The 15,358-nt window shown below is 31.1% G+C and overlaps 1 protein-coding gene and 1 long non-coding RNA gene across 2 annotated transcripts; one reads left to right on the top strand and one right to left on the bottom strand.

Annotated features, from left to right (window-relative positions):
• The first annotated feature begins 1,244 nt into the window (after window positions 1-1,244).
• On the top strand, window positions 1,245-6,736 carry LOC122293253. Its single transcript, XM_043101776.1, has 4 exons — window positions 1,245-1,324; window positions 4,609-4,672; window positions 5,351-6,106; window positions 6,652-6,736. The coding sequence occupies exons 2-3, from the start codon at window positions 4,612-4,614 to the stop codon at window positions 5,854-5,856; spliced, it is 567 nt and encodes a 188-aa protein (XP_042957710.1). The 5' UTR covers window positions 1,245-1,324; window positions 4,609-4,611; the 3' UTR covers window positions 5,857-6,106; window positions 6,652-6,736.
• A 4,555-nt stretch (window positions 6,737-11,291) lies between these two features.
• Window positions 11,292-11,959, bottom strand: LOC122293368. The gene is made up of 2 exons (XR_006237254.1): window positions 11,695-11,959; window positions 11,292-11,613 (listed from the first exon to the last, which is right to left on the bottom strand). It is a non-coding gene; the product is annotated as an uncharacterized LOC122293368 (long non-coding RNA).
• Between the last annotated feature and the right edge of the window lie 3,399 nt (window positions 11,960-15,358).

Raw genomic sequence — 15,358 nt, 5'->3', positions numbered from 1 at the left:
CTAATACCTTGCTTTCATTCGGCAATAACCAAAGCAAAGGTAATAAAGTGGCCCCTTTGAAATCCCTCTTTAGCTAGGCTCACCATCGTGCATAAAGGCCGGATACGAGTTAGTTAAACACATACTGAACCATCAAAGAAGTATTTCCCGAATTAGGTATATTGTCCGTGTCTTTTGGGTGCTAACAACTTCTAAAGATCATCTGAACGGAAATTCTTTTTTTGAATTATCTTAAGTACACTTAAAACAAAAAAAAAAAAACTCATTCGTAATAGTTTGTACATCTCCAAAATTAATCAACTTTATTATTGTACAGTCCGTGCCATTAAACAGAAATACCCTTATAGCATGCTTGAGTAATGAGATGAAACGTGAATTTTGTGAATAATAATAAAATAATTTGTGAATACTAGTAAAATAATTTGAGTTAAAAATGTTTTATTGTCTCAAAATAATATTATATAAATGACTTATATTATTTTCTAAAAAAATGTTTTATTGGATTTTGAGAAATGAGATAGAAAAGTTGAATAAAAATATTAGAAAGTTTAATACAATTTTTTTAAAATTTTTAAAATTTGTATTGCCTTTTATGTTTTGTTTGAATGCTTAGAAAAATTTTAATGATTAGATAATGATTAAATAAAAAAATTATATATTTACAATTAAATAAATTTTAAAAAGTATTTTATGTTTGAATGGTATTTGAAAGATAAAGTATAAAAAGCCTTGAGATAAAATGGAATGATCTGAAACATGAGGTAATAATATCCTTATATCTCATTTATTACTGTTTTACTACCTAGTTTTTTTTCCCTTTTGCACTTTGAATCCGAAATAAAAATCTCAGAATACGACCTTATTGCATAATCTCATAGAAAATAAATTTAATCAACTAACATAATCATGTGATTTAACTAAAAATAATAAATTTATCTTTAGTTAAATTAATTATGTTAATTGATTGAATTTATTTCTTTTTAAATTATGCAAGACAATCATATACTGAAATTTTTAATTCAGATTAAAAAAAAAAAGAAAGATAATAAATAAATAGTAAAGGAGGCATAAAATACAATTGAAGGGGTCTCTCACTAGGCCCTCTATTTGGCGTGTGGGCCACTCGGTCGGATAAAGTGACGCTGGACGAATAATTGACTTACTTGTTGATCAACCATGCATGGTACCTTAAATTGCGGTGGGCATGTGACCACTGACCAATATCTTTGGTAATTGATCGTTCACCAGCAAAGCGACCACCACTGCAGTGGATTTTAGAGGCAGCAGTTTTGGAAGACTGTCCATCCATCACTCTTGCTGGCCAGTAAGTACTTCGTTCTTGCATCACCCTTTAACTAGTTTGCATCATTATTTTCTGAAGATGACGCGGTATATGTAATTATTTACATATATATTGTTGCTTCATGAGAACCGAACTAAATCACATACATTTGGGTAAGAACACCGACTCTCTACTCTCTCATTTTTCTTCGTTCTTTCTTATTTTTCTTCTTATTTTGTTCGAAGTCTGATATCTATCCACCACCATCATGTTATATACACACGCTCATGCGACCACTGAAATTTACACCTAATATTGGCGCACTCTAATTAAGAGTCTAACAGTGGCTTTGGTTATTGAATCTAATTCAACTCATCTCAAATCAATTATTAATAGAACTATTACTTTTTTTATTTTCTATAAAAAAGTTAAATACATCTCAACCTATTTGATACATTTCAACCTAAAAAATTAAATCCATCTTTTTCAATTTTACTACATAAAGTCACTTTTGTATACTCTTTACGCATTCTACTGATATAATTGGCCAAAACAATTATTTTATATTAAAAAAAAGTGACGCAGCCAATTATATTAATAGAATACATAAAAGATATGCAAAACTGACTGCATATAAAATTCTTGTTTCATAAAAGTGGGATCAATCTTTTCTGGAACTCATTTTTTAGGTGTTAAAGTTGATCACTCCGGCTTGCCTCCAATTATCTGTGAGCCATTTGTTAAGAGCTAAATCTGCTAAGTTTCTTTATTACATTCTTGATTTTACTCTAGAAAAAGCATTATCTTTAAATTCAGTATAGACTTATTCAAAGGTAAAACACTGATAGGTGACTTTACATTCTTGATATATAAAACTTTTGATTTTCGACGCAAATATGCATATTTTTTTAAGTTTCCCAATACATTTAAAACACAAAAACATATATTAATTATTTTTTATTTTTTACTATCCCATTTTATCCAGGATTTTTGCATAGATTTTTCAGTATTTATTATTTTTTCTAAATATATATACTTGATTTTATACACTTATTAGTTATAACTTTTTATATTATATATATATATATTTAAATTATATATGTTATATGCTAAATTGTTAATTAATAATATAATATGAAATTTTAATCTTATTATTCAAGTCTATTAATCTTATAACATAAAATTAATTAATATAACATTTTATATAAGTTAGACACTACTTATACTAGTATAATTAGACACTAATTATATTATTTTAATCTTATTATTCAATTTTATTAGTCTCACTCATAACTATTTTCTAGTATAATTAAACATTAATGAATTATTAATTATTAATAATAGATACTAAATTCTAACAATTAAATTTAGTATTGAAACAATCATGATACTAAACTTATATAGTGCCATATGTGTAAATGGTAAACTGGAAAACTTTATTGAACCTGACCAAAACTAAAAACATCAGAAGTTTTGGTTTTGATGATAAATCGATCCGCATCGATTCTTAAATTTTTAAAACTAGTATATATCGGCTTAATTCTAAAACTTATCCAAAACAAGACCACTTACACCCCTATATGGAATGTGATAATTTGAAATTTTGATGACATGTTCATGATTATAGCACAGCTGTGACATGGACATATAATGTTATAATGTCGTTATTTTGGAATTTAAAAAAATTAAATTTTTTTATTATATTTTATTCAAAAATCTTAAAAAATTATAATAATTAAATAAAATGAGTTGAAATAGTTTTGATACGTAAGGGTTTAATGAAGTTGGTGCAAAAGTTAATGTTGAAATTTTGATGACACAATTTAAAGGCCGACGATGACATGACCCTCATAAAATTATTAAAAGAATAAATATTAGAAAGAAAATAATTCAATTAATAACCAACCTTTCTCGTTATTTTTAGAGAAAATATATTTGTAATTGTGAATTATGTAATTATCGTATAATTATTTTGAAAAAAGTGAATAAAACATGAGACTCACTTGAAAAGTATTAGTTTTTTTAATAGTGGATCTCACTCTTTTCCAAAATGATTATGCGATTTTTATGCGCCTCACAGTTGTATATAGAATTATTCGTTAGATAAATGCCTCTATTTCCTCAAACACTTTTTTTTTTGGGTTAGTTTCTTCTCTCACTGTTGAAAGCTCTAACTTTTTCTTACATCACGAATAGTTTTTATTCATTTTCCTTCCTATATTTGTTGGAGGAAGCTTCCTATCGTATAAAAAAAGTGGCGTTGAATTGGCATGTTGGACCGGTCAGCATCTACATTGATTTATGCATATGTATATGCAAAGTTATATTTGCATAATATGAGCTTAAATTCATCTATATTTGATTATGCATCTTCAAATATTTATATATTTATGAACAGTACCTTTACCTATTTGAAGATCTACTATTTACTCTCTAAAATATATTTTACTAATTCTTTCTCTCTCCTCCCACTCTCTTTCTACATATTTTACCTTTACATATTTTACTTAGTCACTCTCCAATAAATATTTTGCTCAAATAGTTTACATATTTGAAGATCAAACCTGTGCACCTCTTTCTCGTAGGTTGAGTACATATATTAGGTGCTAATGGAATTTCTTTGGATGTTAATTGCATGTTTTAAAATAGTACATGTATTAACCCATTACATAGAAATTGCAAACTCTATATAGAAAAAAAAAGGCCAAAAAAAATTAATAAAATGATAATATTTTATTATTATTTTGCCTCAAATTTGCAAGTCAATGTAGAAGTTTTGCTTGAATGGAAAAATGAATTTTCAAAAGATGTGATTTTGCATATGCATATGTATAAACCAATGTGAATTGAGTGATTAAAAGAATGTATTAAAGTCAATTTAATTTCAATGGATTCAAATTGGATCAGCTGAATCATTTAAATTGAACCACTTCCTTGAGTCATGCTTCTTGAACTTCAAAATTCTAGGAATGTATCCTTTAAATGCAGTTTATAATGAATAAGTTTTGCTACTCATTATTCTCACAAAAACATATCCTACTTATTTTTAATTATTATTATTTTTTTATTCTTCTTAGACTAATTAAATTATTCTATTCATTATTCATACACCACATATTTGGTAAGAGAAAAAAAAATAATAATAAGTGTAGTTTGTGGACCTGGATGATGAGTAGAAATTTTTATAATGAAATTAGTAGGTAAAACATGCATTGTTTAGATTCAAAAAGCCTCTCAACATACCTCCAGAAATTGCAGTAGGTTTTCTACCTTGCAGTTGAGCAAGGAGACTCTTACATCAAATATCTCAGATATTGTACATGCAGGATATGCCAACGGGGACTGAAGCTAATCAAATGTTTGAGAGAGGAAGCTCTTCACACAACCCAGGTCTCTCTCTCTCAATATGCACATAAATTATTGCAAGAAAAAAAAAATAGCTTTATAATTCTAGGAAAAATCGAGAATTTCTAAGTAACCATCTAAAACTCTTGTAAGTTAGTTGCAGTTCCTGATCTTATCATTCAAATCTGAGAATTAAGTTTGAATCATCGTGATAAGAAGATATAATAATTTTTTTTAGGAAGGCTACTCTATTGGCTATTGTGTTTTTATAGCATTAATATTACGTAGAGTAATGATACATTTACAAAAAAAAAAAAATTACAACTTTTGAGATTAAAGTGACACTGTCAAATTGACTAGTTATAAATAGGTGCTATTGATATACCATTATTCATATTTAGGCAATGGTATGATCAACTTGAAAACTGTCGAAATACAGTTTTGATCCCCTTCTTCAACCCGTCGGTTTCATATAGAACACTTTTGATAATCACCTAAAATATCCAATACCATTATACCCAGTAGTGAGAGATATTAAAAGACTAGTCTTTGTATTTTTAGTGCAAATGAAATTCCGCTTTCATATATAAAAATGATTAAATGAGGGGTAGTAAAATTTATATTATACTAATTTTTATTGAAATCACATGCATTTGCATTAATTCATTGATTGAAAAATCTGCTATAAATAATTTTATATAGATTAAAAAAAATATATGGCAGGGAGCCCCATTAATTATCTGGACTTAGTGAAGGCTGTGAAAAGAGGTGATTGGAACGCTACCAGAGATTTCCTAGTGTCCCACCCCGATGCATTGAGAGCGAGAATCACAGTTACGGGCGGGACGGTTCTTCACGTAGCTGTTGCTGCTGAACAGGAACATATAGTGGAGGAGTTGCTGAATATGATTTCGGAAGAAGACTTGCTAATATTAAATAAGGACCGTGATACAGCTCTAGATGTGACTATTGATAGAGGTAATTGCCAGATGGCAAACCGCCTGATTAGAAAGAACAAAAGCTTAGTCCACTTCAAACGGCGTCCTTGGACCGACCTTCCAGTTGTAAGGGCTATGGGAATGGGGCATAAACAATTGGCTCGCATGCTCTATTCTCTCACTCCGTTGGAAGAACTAGAGGCAGAAGACGGTAAGCAGGGATCTAAACTTCTTTCCTACGCTATCGATGCCAGAGATTTAGGTAAAGTGCTCTACTCTACTCTCGTCTAATTAACCATTCATTTTCCGATGATTGGATATATTAGTTGGGGAATGTGATTTAATTAATTCCCTTTGTTATTTGTTTTATATACGTACGCATGCACCTACGTTACAACAACAAAAGAACTCGCCTTGGATTTAATTGAGCGTTGTCCATCTCTCTTACAAAATCTGTCCCCTTGGGAAGCATTGGCTATTGGCATGATTAACAGCGAATTCGCGAGGAGAAACCGGCTCGCGCGTTGGATCTGCAATCACTGTTAGTCCCATAATGCACTCTTTTCCTTAGCTTTTAGGTAAAAATTGTTCCTTTTTTGATAAATTGAACTTTCATTTATAATCATTGAATGTTATCACTTATCAGCTAGCTATTAGAAAGGAATATGTAGACAGTTAGTTTTTTCATTTTTTATTAAAGGTAAAATCACATATTTTAAGTTATCCACGTGTACAACTTAGTTTGTTTGTTTATTCTCCAGTACATGTATATATATATAATGGACACGTCGTGTACAACTTAGTTTGTTTGTTTATTCTCCAGTACATGTATATATATAATGGACATGTAATATTGTAATTAGTGAACAATACAATCAATACATTTAGTTCTCTCTCTTTACATTTTTGGTTGATATCATTATTTTAGCCTAAATAGTAAATTGTAACGTCTCATGTTAACAAAGAAATTGAAGTAACATCACAAACAATAATAATTAAACACATACATGATCTCCTTTTATTTTATTCAAAATAAAAATAGTACATATATCAATTGACATTTATTTTCCTCATATTTTTGGGAAGGTGTACACATTTCACTTGCTCGTGCTACCGATCAATTCCGTTTGGATATTAATCAAAAGGATCAAGAAAGAAGTATCGGATCAGGTACGTACGTACGCTAATGCCTAAACTTAATTTCTTTTCCCTAAGGTCTTTTAATTGTGACAATGTCAATCATAGCTTCAAAGGCTTCCTTTTTCTGTTTGAATAATGACCTTTTTTTTTTTAATAATCAAATATCATTCATTAAATCAAGTCCTTACAAGAAATTGTCTATCAAGCCAAATTGCTTGAGATACAAAATAAGGATAAAAATCCCACCACATAACTATATCCTCTACATGACTTGCATATCTTGCTAAAAGATGAGCAACCTTGTTACCTTGCCTATTTACATGCAAATATTTCACCTCTTAAAACGTTTGAATCAATCTTCTAATATGATCAAGAATATTAGCAAAATCAATTAAAAATTCTGAAGTAGAGTTCAAAGCTTTCACAAGGAGAAGACAATCGGTTTCCACCATAAGCTTGGAAATTCCCCATTGAGAGCAAATCTATAATCCTCTTAACATAGCTATCGCTTCTATAAATTTTGAGGAAGAGACTGCATTCTCCAACTCACTACAAGCTGCAACAAGATTACCCTCATGGTACCTTAAAACCAACCCAATACCTGCCTTTTCTACTTCACCAAAAGTAGCACCATCCACATTTATTTTCTAAATACCATTAGGAGGTGGATTCCAACATAACACTCTTGGTGCCTCTCGACTAAAACCATAAAAAACTTGCACTTTTTTATATTCAAATTGCATAGATAAAGCTATAGTAATCACAGAAAAAAACTTGAAGAACAACATTCTCATAAATAAATTTGCTCCTTCTATACCGCAACCCCCAAGAAATAGCAATAAAAGTCATAAAATCTTCCACTATACCCTTTTCCTTCACTGCTAGTGCTAACTCCCAAAAGGACCTCTCATGTCCTAAATCCCTCATCGATGGCAAATACTGTAGGCATAAACTGTTAACATCTGAATGATAAAATAAAGCATGTGCAGCATCCTCTTTTATGTTATGACACAAAACACATACATCCTCCCTCAGAATTTTCTTCCTCATCAAATTTTGGTAAGTTGGCAAATTTTCTTGACATGACCTCCAAGCAAATATCTTCATCTTCTTTGGCATTTTCAGCTGCCATAGACACTTCTAAAATGAAGAGAACTGATTTGCTCTTGACCCTTCAGCTTCCATCTAAGAAGTAGCAAGCTGAAGCATTTTATAGCCATTATGAACTGAATATTGCCCATTCTTTTAAGAAGCCTAGTACCAAAATCGGCTTGAGTAGTAGACACATTAATCTTCAAAATCTGAGACACAACCCTTGGATTGAAGAGGGATCTTAATGTTTCTACATTCCACCAACCTATATCAGTATCCATTAAATCATTTACTGTCAGACTTTCTTGACTAGTAATATGTCTCACCTCTTGGTAATCTTCCATTTGGATTCTAGGAATCCAAGAATCTTGAAAAACCCTTATTAGTTCCCCATTTCCCACTCTCCACAAGCAACCAGATTTTAAGAAATTAAGAGCACTATGAACACCTTTCCAAACACACAATGAATTAAATCCAATTTTAGAGTCAAACAACAAACACTTTGGAAAGTACCATGCTTTAAACATTTTGTGGATAAGGGAACCTTCATTAGTAAGTAATCGCCAACCTTATTTTGCTAGGAGAGCCAAACTAAAATCATGCAAATTTTTGAAACCCATCCCACCTCTAAATTTTGAATCACAAAGCTTCTCCCATCCAACCCAATGAATTTTTCTCCCTTGAGATTAATTACCCCACCAGAATTGAGCCATTATCATTTTCATTTCGTGACATAAAACCTTTGGGAACAAAAAACATCTCATAGCATATGTCGAGATTGACATAGCTACAGCTTTTAGGAGCACGTTCCTACCCCCTTGTGATAACATATTTCCTTTTCACATTTGAAGTATTTGCCACAATCGTTGCTTAATTCCAGCAAAAGCTCTCTATTTCAATCTCCCAACCATTGGAGGAAGTCCCAAATACTTCTCAAACTGCTGTGTATCACCACCACCCCACATTAGCAAAATATCCACTTTCAAATCTTCCTTTGCATTCCTACTAAAAATCATTGAAGTCTTCTCTTAATTTATACACTAACCAGAAGCTTTCTCATATGTATTCAAAAGAGATGGGATTTTTGCATTAGTCGTGACCTCAGCTTTACAAAATATGATACTATCATCGGCAAATAACAAGTGATTCACTTGTGGAGCTCCTCTACATATTTTAACCCCCTCAACCATCCCCTGACTAGCATTCTTTTTCAACAACTAATCAATCTTTCAGTGCATAAAAGAAACAGGTAAGGGGACAGAGAATCCCCTTGCCTGAGACCCCTAGTAGGACAAATTGGACTTTTCGATTGCCATTCACAATAAATGAGAATGGCACTATGGAAACACACTTCATAACCAGATTAATCAAAGTTTAAGCAAAACCAAGAGCACTCATCATTTCTCTTAAGAACCCTCACTCTACTATATTGTAAACTTTACTCATATCTAATTTGAGTAACATGTACCCCTTCTTCCCCTCCCTTTTATTTCTAAGATAATGTAATAGTTCATAAGCAACTAAAACATTATCTATAATTTGTCTCACGGGGACAAATGCACACTGAGTTTCAGAAATAACCATAGGCAGAATTTTTTTAAGCTTATTTGGAATTACTTTTGACAAAATCTTATAGAGTACCTTGCAAAGGCTAATAGGCTTAAAATTAGCCACTCTCAAAGGATCATTTTTCTTAGGGATTAATGTTATAAACTTGTGGTTTAGATCCCTAGGAAAATTCCCCATGATTCAGAGAATTCAAAACAAAGCTAGTAACTGATTTCCCAATCAATCCCCAATATTTCTGGAAAAAAAAAAAAAAAGATAGGAGACATACCATCAGGTCAAGGAGCCTTAGAGTGATGCATTTGCCAAATAGCTTCTTTTGCTTCCATTGCCACATAAGGAGTAGTTAGAGCCTCATCCATTTGTGGAGTGACCTTTACTTCCAACCCTGATAAAATCTCATTCATTTCAGTTTGATCAGCAGCAGTGAATAAATTCTGAAAAACCCCCACTATCAAATCTTCCATTTGGTCCCCTCTCCTTTAATTTCCAAACTCATCTTACAGCTGTAAAATACGATTTTTCCTTCTTCTAACATTAGCTTTATGATGAAAAAACTGTGAATTACTATCTCCTTCCTCCAGCCACAACACCCTTGACCGTTGTTTCCATATTACTTCATCCCTCTCAAGCCACTTTTGAACATCTTCACGAGCAATTTTATGGATAGAACTTTGATGATAAGTAGGATCCAACTCTTGAATTTCTTTTAATTTCACTTTAGCCGAAGCTAATTCTTTTTTAACATTTCCAAAATAGTCTTTATTCCACCTCTTCAAATCAGTTGCACAATTAGATATTTTGTCCATAATCACTACAAAAAAAAGCAAAATTGGCGGCGTTTATATCCGCGGCATTTGTTTATGCGCCGGTAGATATAAAACTTTACCGGCGCTTAATATTTTCGCCAGTAAATTATTGAGATTCCTGGCGTTTAAATTTTTACGCCGATAATAATGTATAGGTTTAGCGGCATTTATAATAACGCCGCCAAGATAGCAATTATGCGCTGGGAAATTAGTAATTTCCCGGCATTTAGATTGTTACGCCGGTAATAATATATAATTTTGGTGGCGTTTACACAAACGCCAATACTTTATTAATTATACGCCGTTATATTAACCGTATTTGCCGACGTCTTTAATATACCGCCGGTAATAATATATTGCATCAGTGGCATTTCACAAAACGCCGACAATTGATAGAGTTTACGCCGATAAAGTATTGAGTGTTTTGGCGTTTATTTCGTTTGAACACATGTCGGCCATTGATTAATTTTACGCTGGTAAATAAGTAGTTTTTCGGTGTTTATATTGTTACGTAGGTAATAATTATATAGCATTGGCGGCGTTTACCAAATGCTGAAAATTGATCAATGAAACGTCAATAATTGATAAATGCGCCGAAATATTTATTGTGACGCCGGTAATAATATATAGTGTCTGCGATAAAGGCTATTATAAATTTATTGATAATAAAATAAATAATAAAAATAATAAAAAAACTTATTTAAATGATACGAAAATACCCACAAAATCTTAGTTGAATTTCTAGGATGCCCTACTTGTAAATGCCATATATCGCATTCCAGTTCTAGAGGGAGGGAGGTTAAATAGAACTAAAGAAGAGAGTTCACGCGTCAAGATCTTAATATGACGCCGTTTAATTTCTTTCCTTTAATATTTAATAAGTAATGTATAATACAGTAATGTAAGTATTGTGCATTCCTTTTAAAAATTGTGTAAGTGTCGTACAATATTCATTTTGAAAAAAATAGTCTATTATTAAAAATTTAATCTTTTAATATGGATCTCGTATTTATTCTAATTTTTTTAAAAAGAATGTGGCGTTTGCGAACTTTATGACAAAATATGTTAAACATCATACTAAGATTCACAACTTCCAAAAAGAGTAGTAAAACTAATGTATAATCCAGCACTTATCCTTTTATAATCCGTCCTGATTCCAACTTAGCAAAACAGAGCAAACATCAATATAAGTCATAACCATAAATTTAGTCTTAATTAAGGAAAGTTGCAAATACCATCAAACAGAGCAAACGTCGATATATGACAAATACCATAAATATAGTCTCAATTATAGTCTAACTTATAATCCTAACCCTCAATCATTGTCCTCATCGTTCTCTTCCTCTTCTTCATCTTCCTCTTGATCTTCTTCCTCTTCAGCATTTTCCTCTTCTTCATCTTTATCTTCCTCTTCATTCTCATTTTGATTTTGTCCTAAAGCCTGAATATAAATTCAAATGAGTGGCCAAAAATTTCAAAATAAGGTTGACTAATATCAACTAAACATATGTATAGTGCTCACCTTACGTAATAAGGATGAACATCTTACATAATCCACATTTTCTACATGGGCAACAAATCGACGAATTTGTATCACAATTCTCGCACGCAAACTTCAAAAACTCATTGACACCATCAACATACTCTTTTGTATGTCGAGGTCTTTTCATCCAATTTTTGTCCATAGTTTAACTATAATATTAATATGTAAACAGAAACCTATGAGAATGCAAGATCATCAATAACTTAAAACATAGTATGGAAAATAATTTAATTGTATAAGTAAAGCAAAATAAAGCTTAAATTTGCATATAATCAGAAGCATAAATTTGCATATAAACAACCACAAGAATAAACAAGCCAATAATGCTTACGGTGATACAACTAATGTTTTAACATGAAATTTTAACCACAAGAATTTATATTTTATATGAATAAGGACAGCAGCCCACAATTCATGACACCGGTAGTAATATTTTGAAGTTTTTTTTATTATTTTATTTCAAAATTGCTAATTCACTTCATGCAGTATTTTAACATGTTTGTTTAATAAAGATTGCTAATTGCTAATTCATGCCAGTCTAATAAAATACTGGGTTAGAGAATCTTACGTACGGTAGTGTATTATAGTCTAATAAAAACTGCTAAATTTAAAATTGCTAATTCACATCATAGTCTAATAAAGATTTTATTATACCTACTGAGAAACCCTTTATAAGAATGCCATGCAGTATTTTAACAAAAGAAAATACACAAAAAAAATAAAATCTTTATTAGACTATGTTGGTTTTTAGGATCTTTTTATGTATGTTTAAGTAATTTTTCAAGTCTTTTGACTGCTTTGATCGAAAAGTACTGCATGTACGGTATTATTATGGGTTTGCCGTTTGTATTATAACGAATATGAGGCTGTAAGAATGGACAATCGAAGTGTGCATCATATACGGCAACGATTTTGGGGATGTATTATAACAATTAAACAAGAGTTAATAGCGTTTGTATTATAATGATAAGCAGAATAATGGTTAAATTGCAGGGACATCATGTGCGGTAATGGTTAAACTAAAGGGAATAATGAGTTAGAGAATCTTACGTACGGTAGTGTTTGATAGTGGAGAGCTGTTCTCTGGCGCCCTCTGCTGATGGTCCCGGTATCGTGTGTGGTGGGCCGTGGCTATGACGTTTGAACTGCAGTTGAAGTGCTCTGTTTTGAGGGTGAAAAACAGAGCACGTTGCAGTGATTTTAAGGGAGGAAGGCTGGTGTTTTTTAACTGCAGTGTGGGGACATTGCTATGTGGAAGAGGAGATGGGATTAGCCGGCGTTATGATCAAACGATGTGTGGAGGCGTTGCTGTTCGGGAACGTGATGCACGATCTATGTGTTGTGAAAACATTCGGCAGCCCTAGGCGTGTTAATGGGGAAGATGTTTAATGGGAACGTGATGCACTATCTGTGGGGCCGTGGGGATATATATTTGAAGGATAATTTGGCTGACAATGTTTAATGGCAAGGGTTCTAGAGTTCTAATCCAATTGGAAGAGTTGTACGGCCGTGATAAGCTTTAAACCACTTCAGAATTTTTTTTAATAAAAAGCCTTCAATTATTTTTTATTTTTAATTTTGAAAAAATTCATAGCAAGAAGAAAATATTAACTTATTTGTTCACAGTTAATGGATTTACTAATGAGTATATTCGTACTAATGAGTATATTACTAATGAGTATACCCAATTTTGGACTTATCTTGGCCCAATATAACTCCCAAAATGGAGATTATACGTACTGCAACTAAAGAACCCTTTTCATATAATATATATATACACACGTTACTACCCTAGTTGAACTGAGATGGGCTTGACTTTTAAAATTCAGACAGATATTTTAATTTGGGCTTATTTTTAAATAGACTTTTGATTGTTTGGGGAATATTAAGTGAATGTCGACGATTTTGGGAAGTGATGGTAGCTTAGAGTTATGAGCAATTTTAGATTTTTTAGAAAATAAGCTAATTTAGTATTGAAAAATTCTATACAATATCAATAAGTCTATATGCAACCGGCTTATATCCCCGTTGCGGCCTCAGGGCCTATGTGGCATTAAATGATAAACGACGCCGTTTTATTGTGAAAGATCATGCTTCTAGTCTGATCAACTTTTTATTCTTGAAAAGAATGCTGCTTGAAATTGTTGTAATGAAGTTTTTTTTATTTGTCTCTATGTCTTAGGTAGGATATTTCACTGTTATTTTTTTATGAAATCTGAGTTAAAACTTTTATTCCTTCGTGCTAGTTTTTGTTGTCGTCTTAAGGATTTATCTCAACTTGAATGGATACTTCTTATGCAAACCAGGGGTCATTGACGCAAGAATTCTTCATCACAAGTTCCCCCCGCCCCCCCTGCCGTTTACCTTTCTGCGTTACTTTCCCATTTCTTTTTCTTTTTTTTTTTTAAATAATTATTATTTTTTTATTAATATTTTAATTGCCACGTCAGCCCCGGGGCCGCGGCGGGGTTATTCCCCAGGGGTATGTAGCAGAACTGATACAATATACTATCATCCCACTCTCATCATACCATATAAGATGTGGCATGTTTATCACCATTAGATTATTTTTTATTGGATGATTCTTTATCATCCAATGATAATAAAATGCCATATATTACATAGTGGGATGAAAATAGGAAGAAAGTATGGATTATAGCATTACTCTTTAGTATTTTAGGCTTAAATATCAAAATTTGTGGTTTATTAGAGATTTAAGTAAGTTATGTGTCTATTTATAGGCAACGATTGATTTTCATTTGGCACTATCGTGAGGAAATTTAGAGAAATTAAAAAGTCTACGTAAGCGAGGTTCCTATGCTAGACATTACAAAAAGCAATTGGACTGAGATTGATTTTATGAAAAATATGCATGTTTTGTTATGAAAAGAAATTTGAAAGAGCCTTAGTTTTTTGTTCTGCATTACTCATGAAATATGTACAAAAGAGAAAATATTTTCTATTATAACTGGTATAGACATGAGCTATTTTGCAATATCTTCACAATATTTTTCAGATAATTTTGGTGCTTAAGAATAAGAGATATTAGCAAGGTTTGATGACCATAGAGGAGTAAGTGCCAAAGGGTACAAGTATTTATTAGAGAGTCCTATTTGGTAGATTGATTATTTTATATTATTTTGATATTTTGACTAATGGATATTTCTTAGTCTTTATGGAGACTCTAATTTATTTTATTGAGGTATTTCTGTGTGTTGAACAAATAAGTTAATATTTTTATGAAGTCTCTGGGTATATATAATTGTGTTATTGGAAATGATTTGTAGTTAATGTATATATTTAAAGCATATGCTCAATTAAATATTCATGTTTAAGATTATAATAACATTATTATATATATTTTTAATATTAACATAACATTATAATAACATTATCTTATATATAATATATAATCATATATTATTATTATATATATTATATAATATAATTATATATAATATGAAAAAATATTATATTAACGTTTCAATTATAGATAGGATTGGAATATTGAAAGAGTTAAAAATAATCAAGAAATTAGAAAATAGAGGTGGAGAAAAGGTAATTTTACATTAAGATATACATGCACGAATATTCAGATTTCTCTTAAAATATTGTTATCAAAACAAAAACTAGTGAAAAGTTA

The sequence above is a fragment of the Carya illinoinensis genome, chromosome 14, assembly GCF_018687715.1.
Source record: "Carya illinoinensis cultivar Pawnee chromosome 14, C.illinoinensisPawnee_v1, whole genome shotgun sequence".
Taxonomy (NCBI): Eukaryota; Viridiplantae; Streptophyta; class Magnoliopsida; order Fagales; family Juglandaceae; genus Carya; species Carya illinoinensis.
The sequence above is the reverse complement of the archived record's forward strand: the minus strand, read 5'-3'. Positions and strand labels throughout refer to the sequence as shown.

What these genes read in the sequence shown, in the direction of transcription:
- LOC122293253 (XM_043101776.1), top strand. Translation starts at nt 4,612, where the DNA reads ATGCCAACGGGGACTGAAGCTAATCAAATGTTTGAGAGAGGAAGCTCT. An exon ending in AAGCTCTTCACACAACCCAG is followed by an intron (nt 4,673 to 5,350) that starts GTCTCTCTCTCT and finishes AATATATGGCAG; the next exon opens with GGAGCCCCATTAATTATCTG.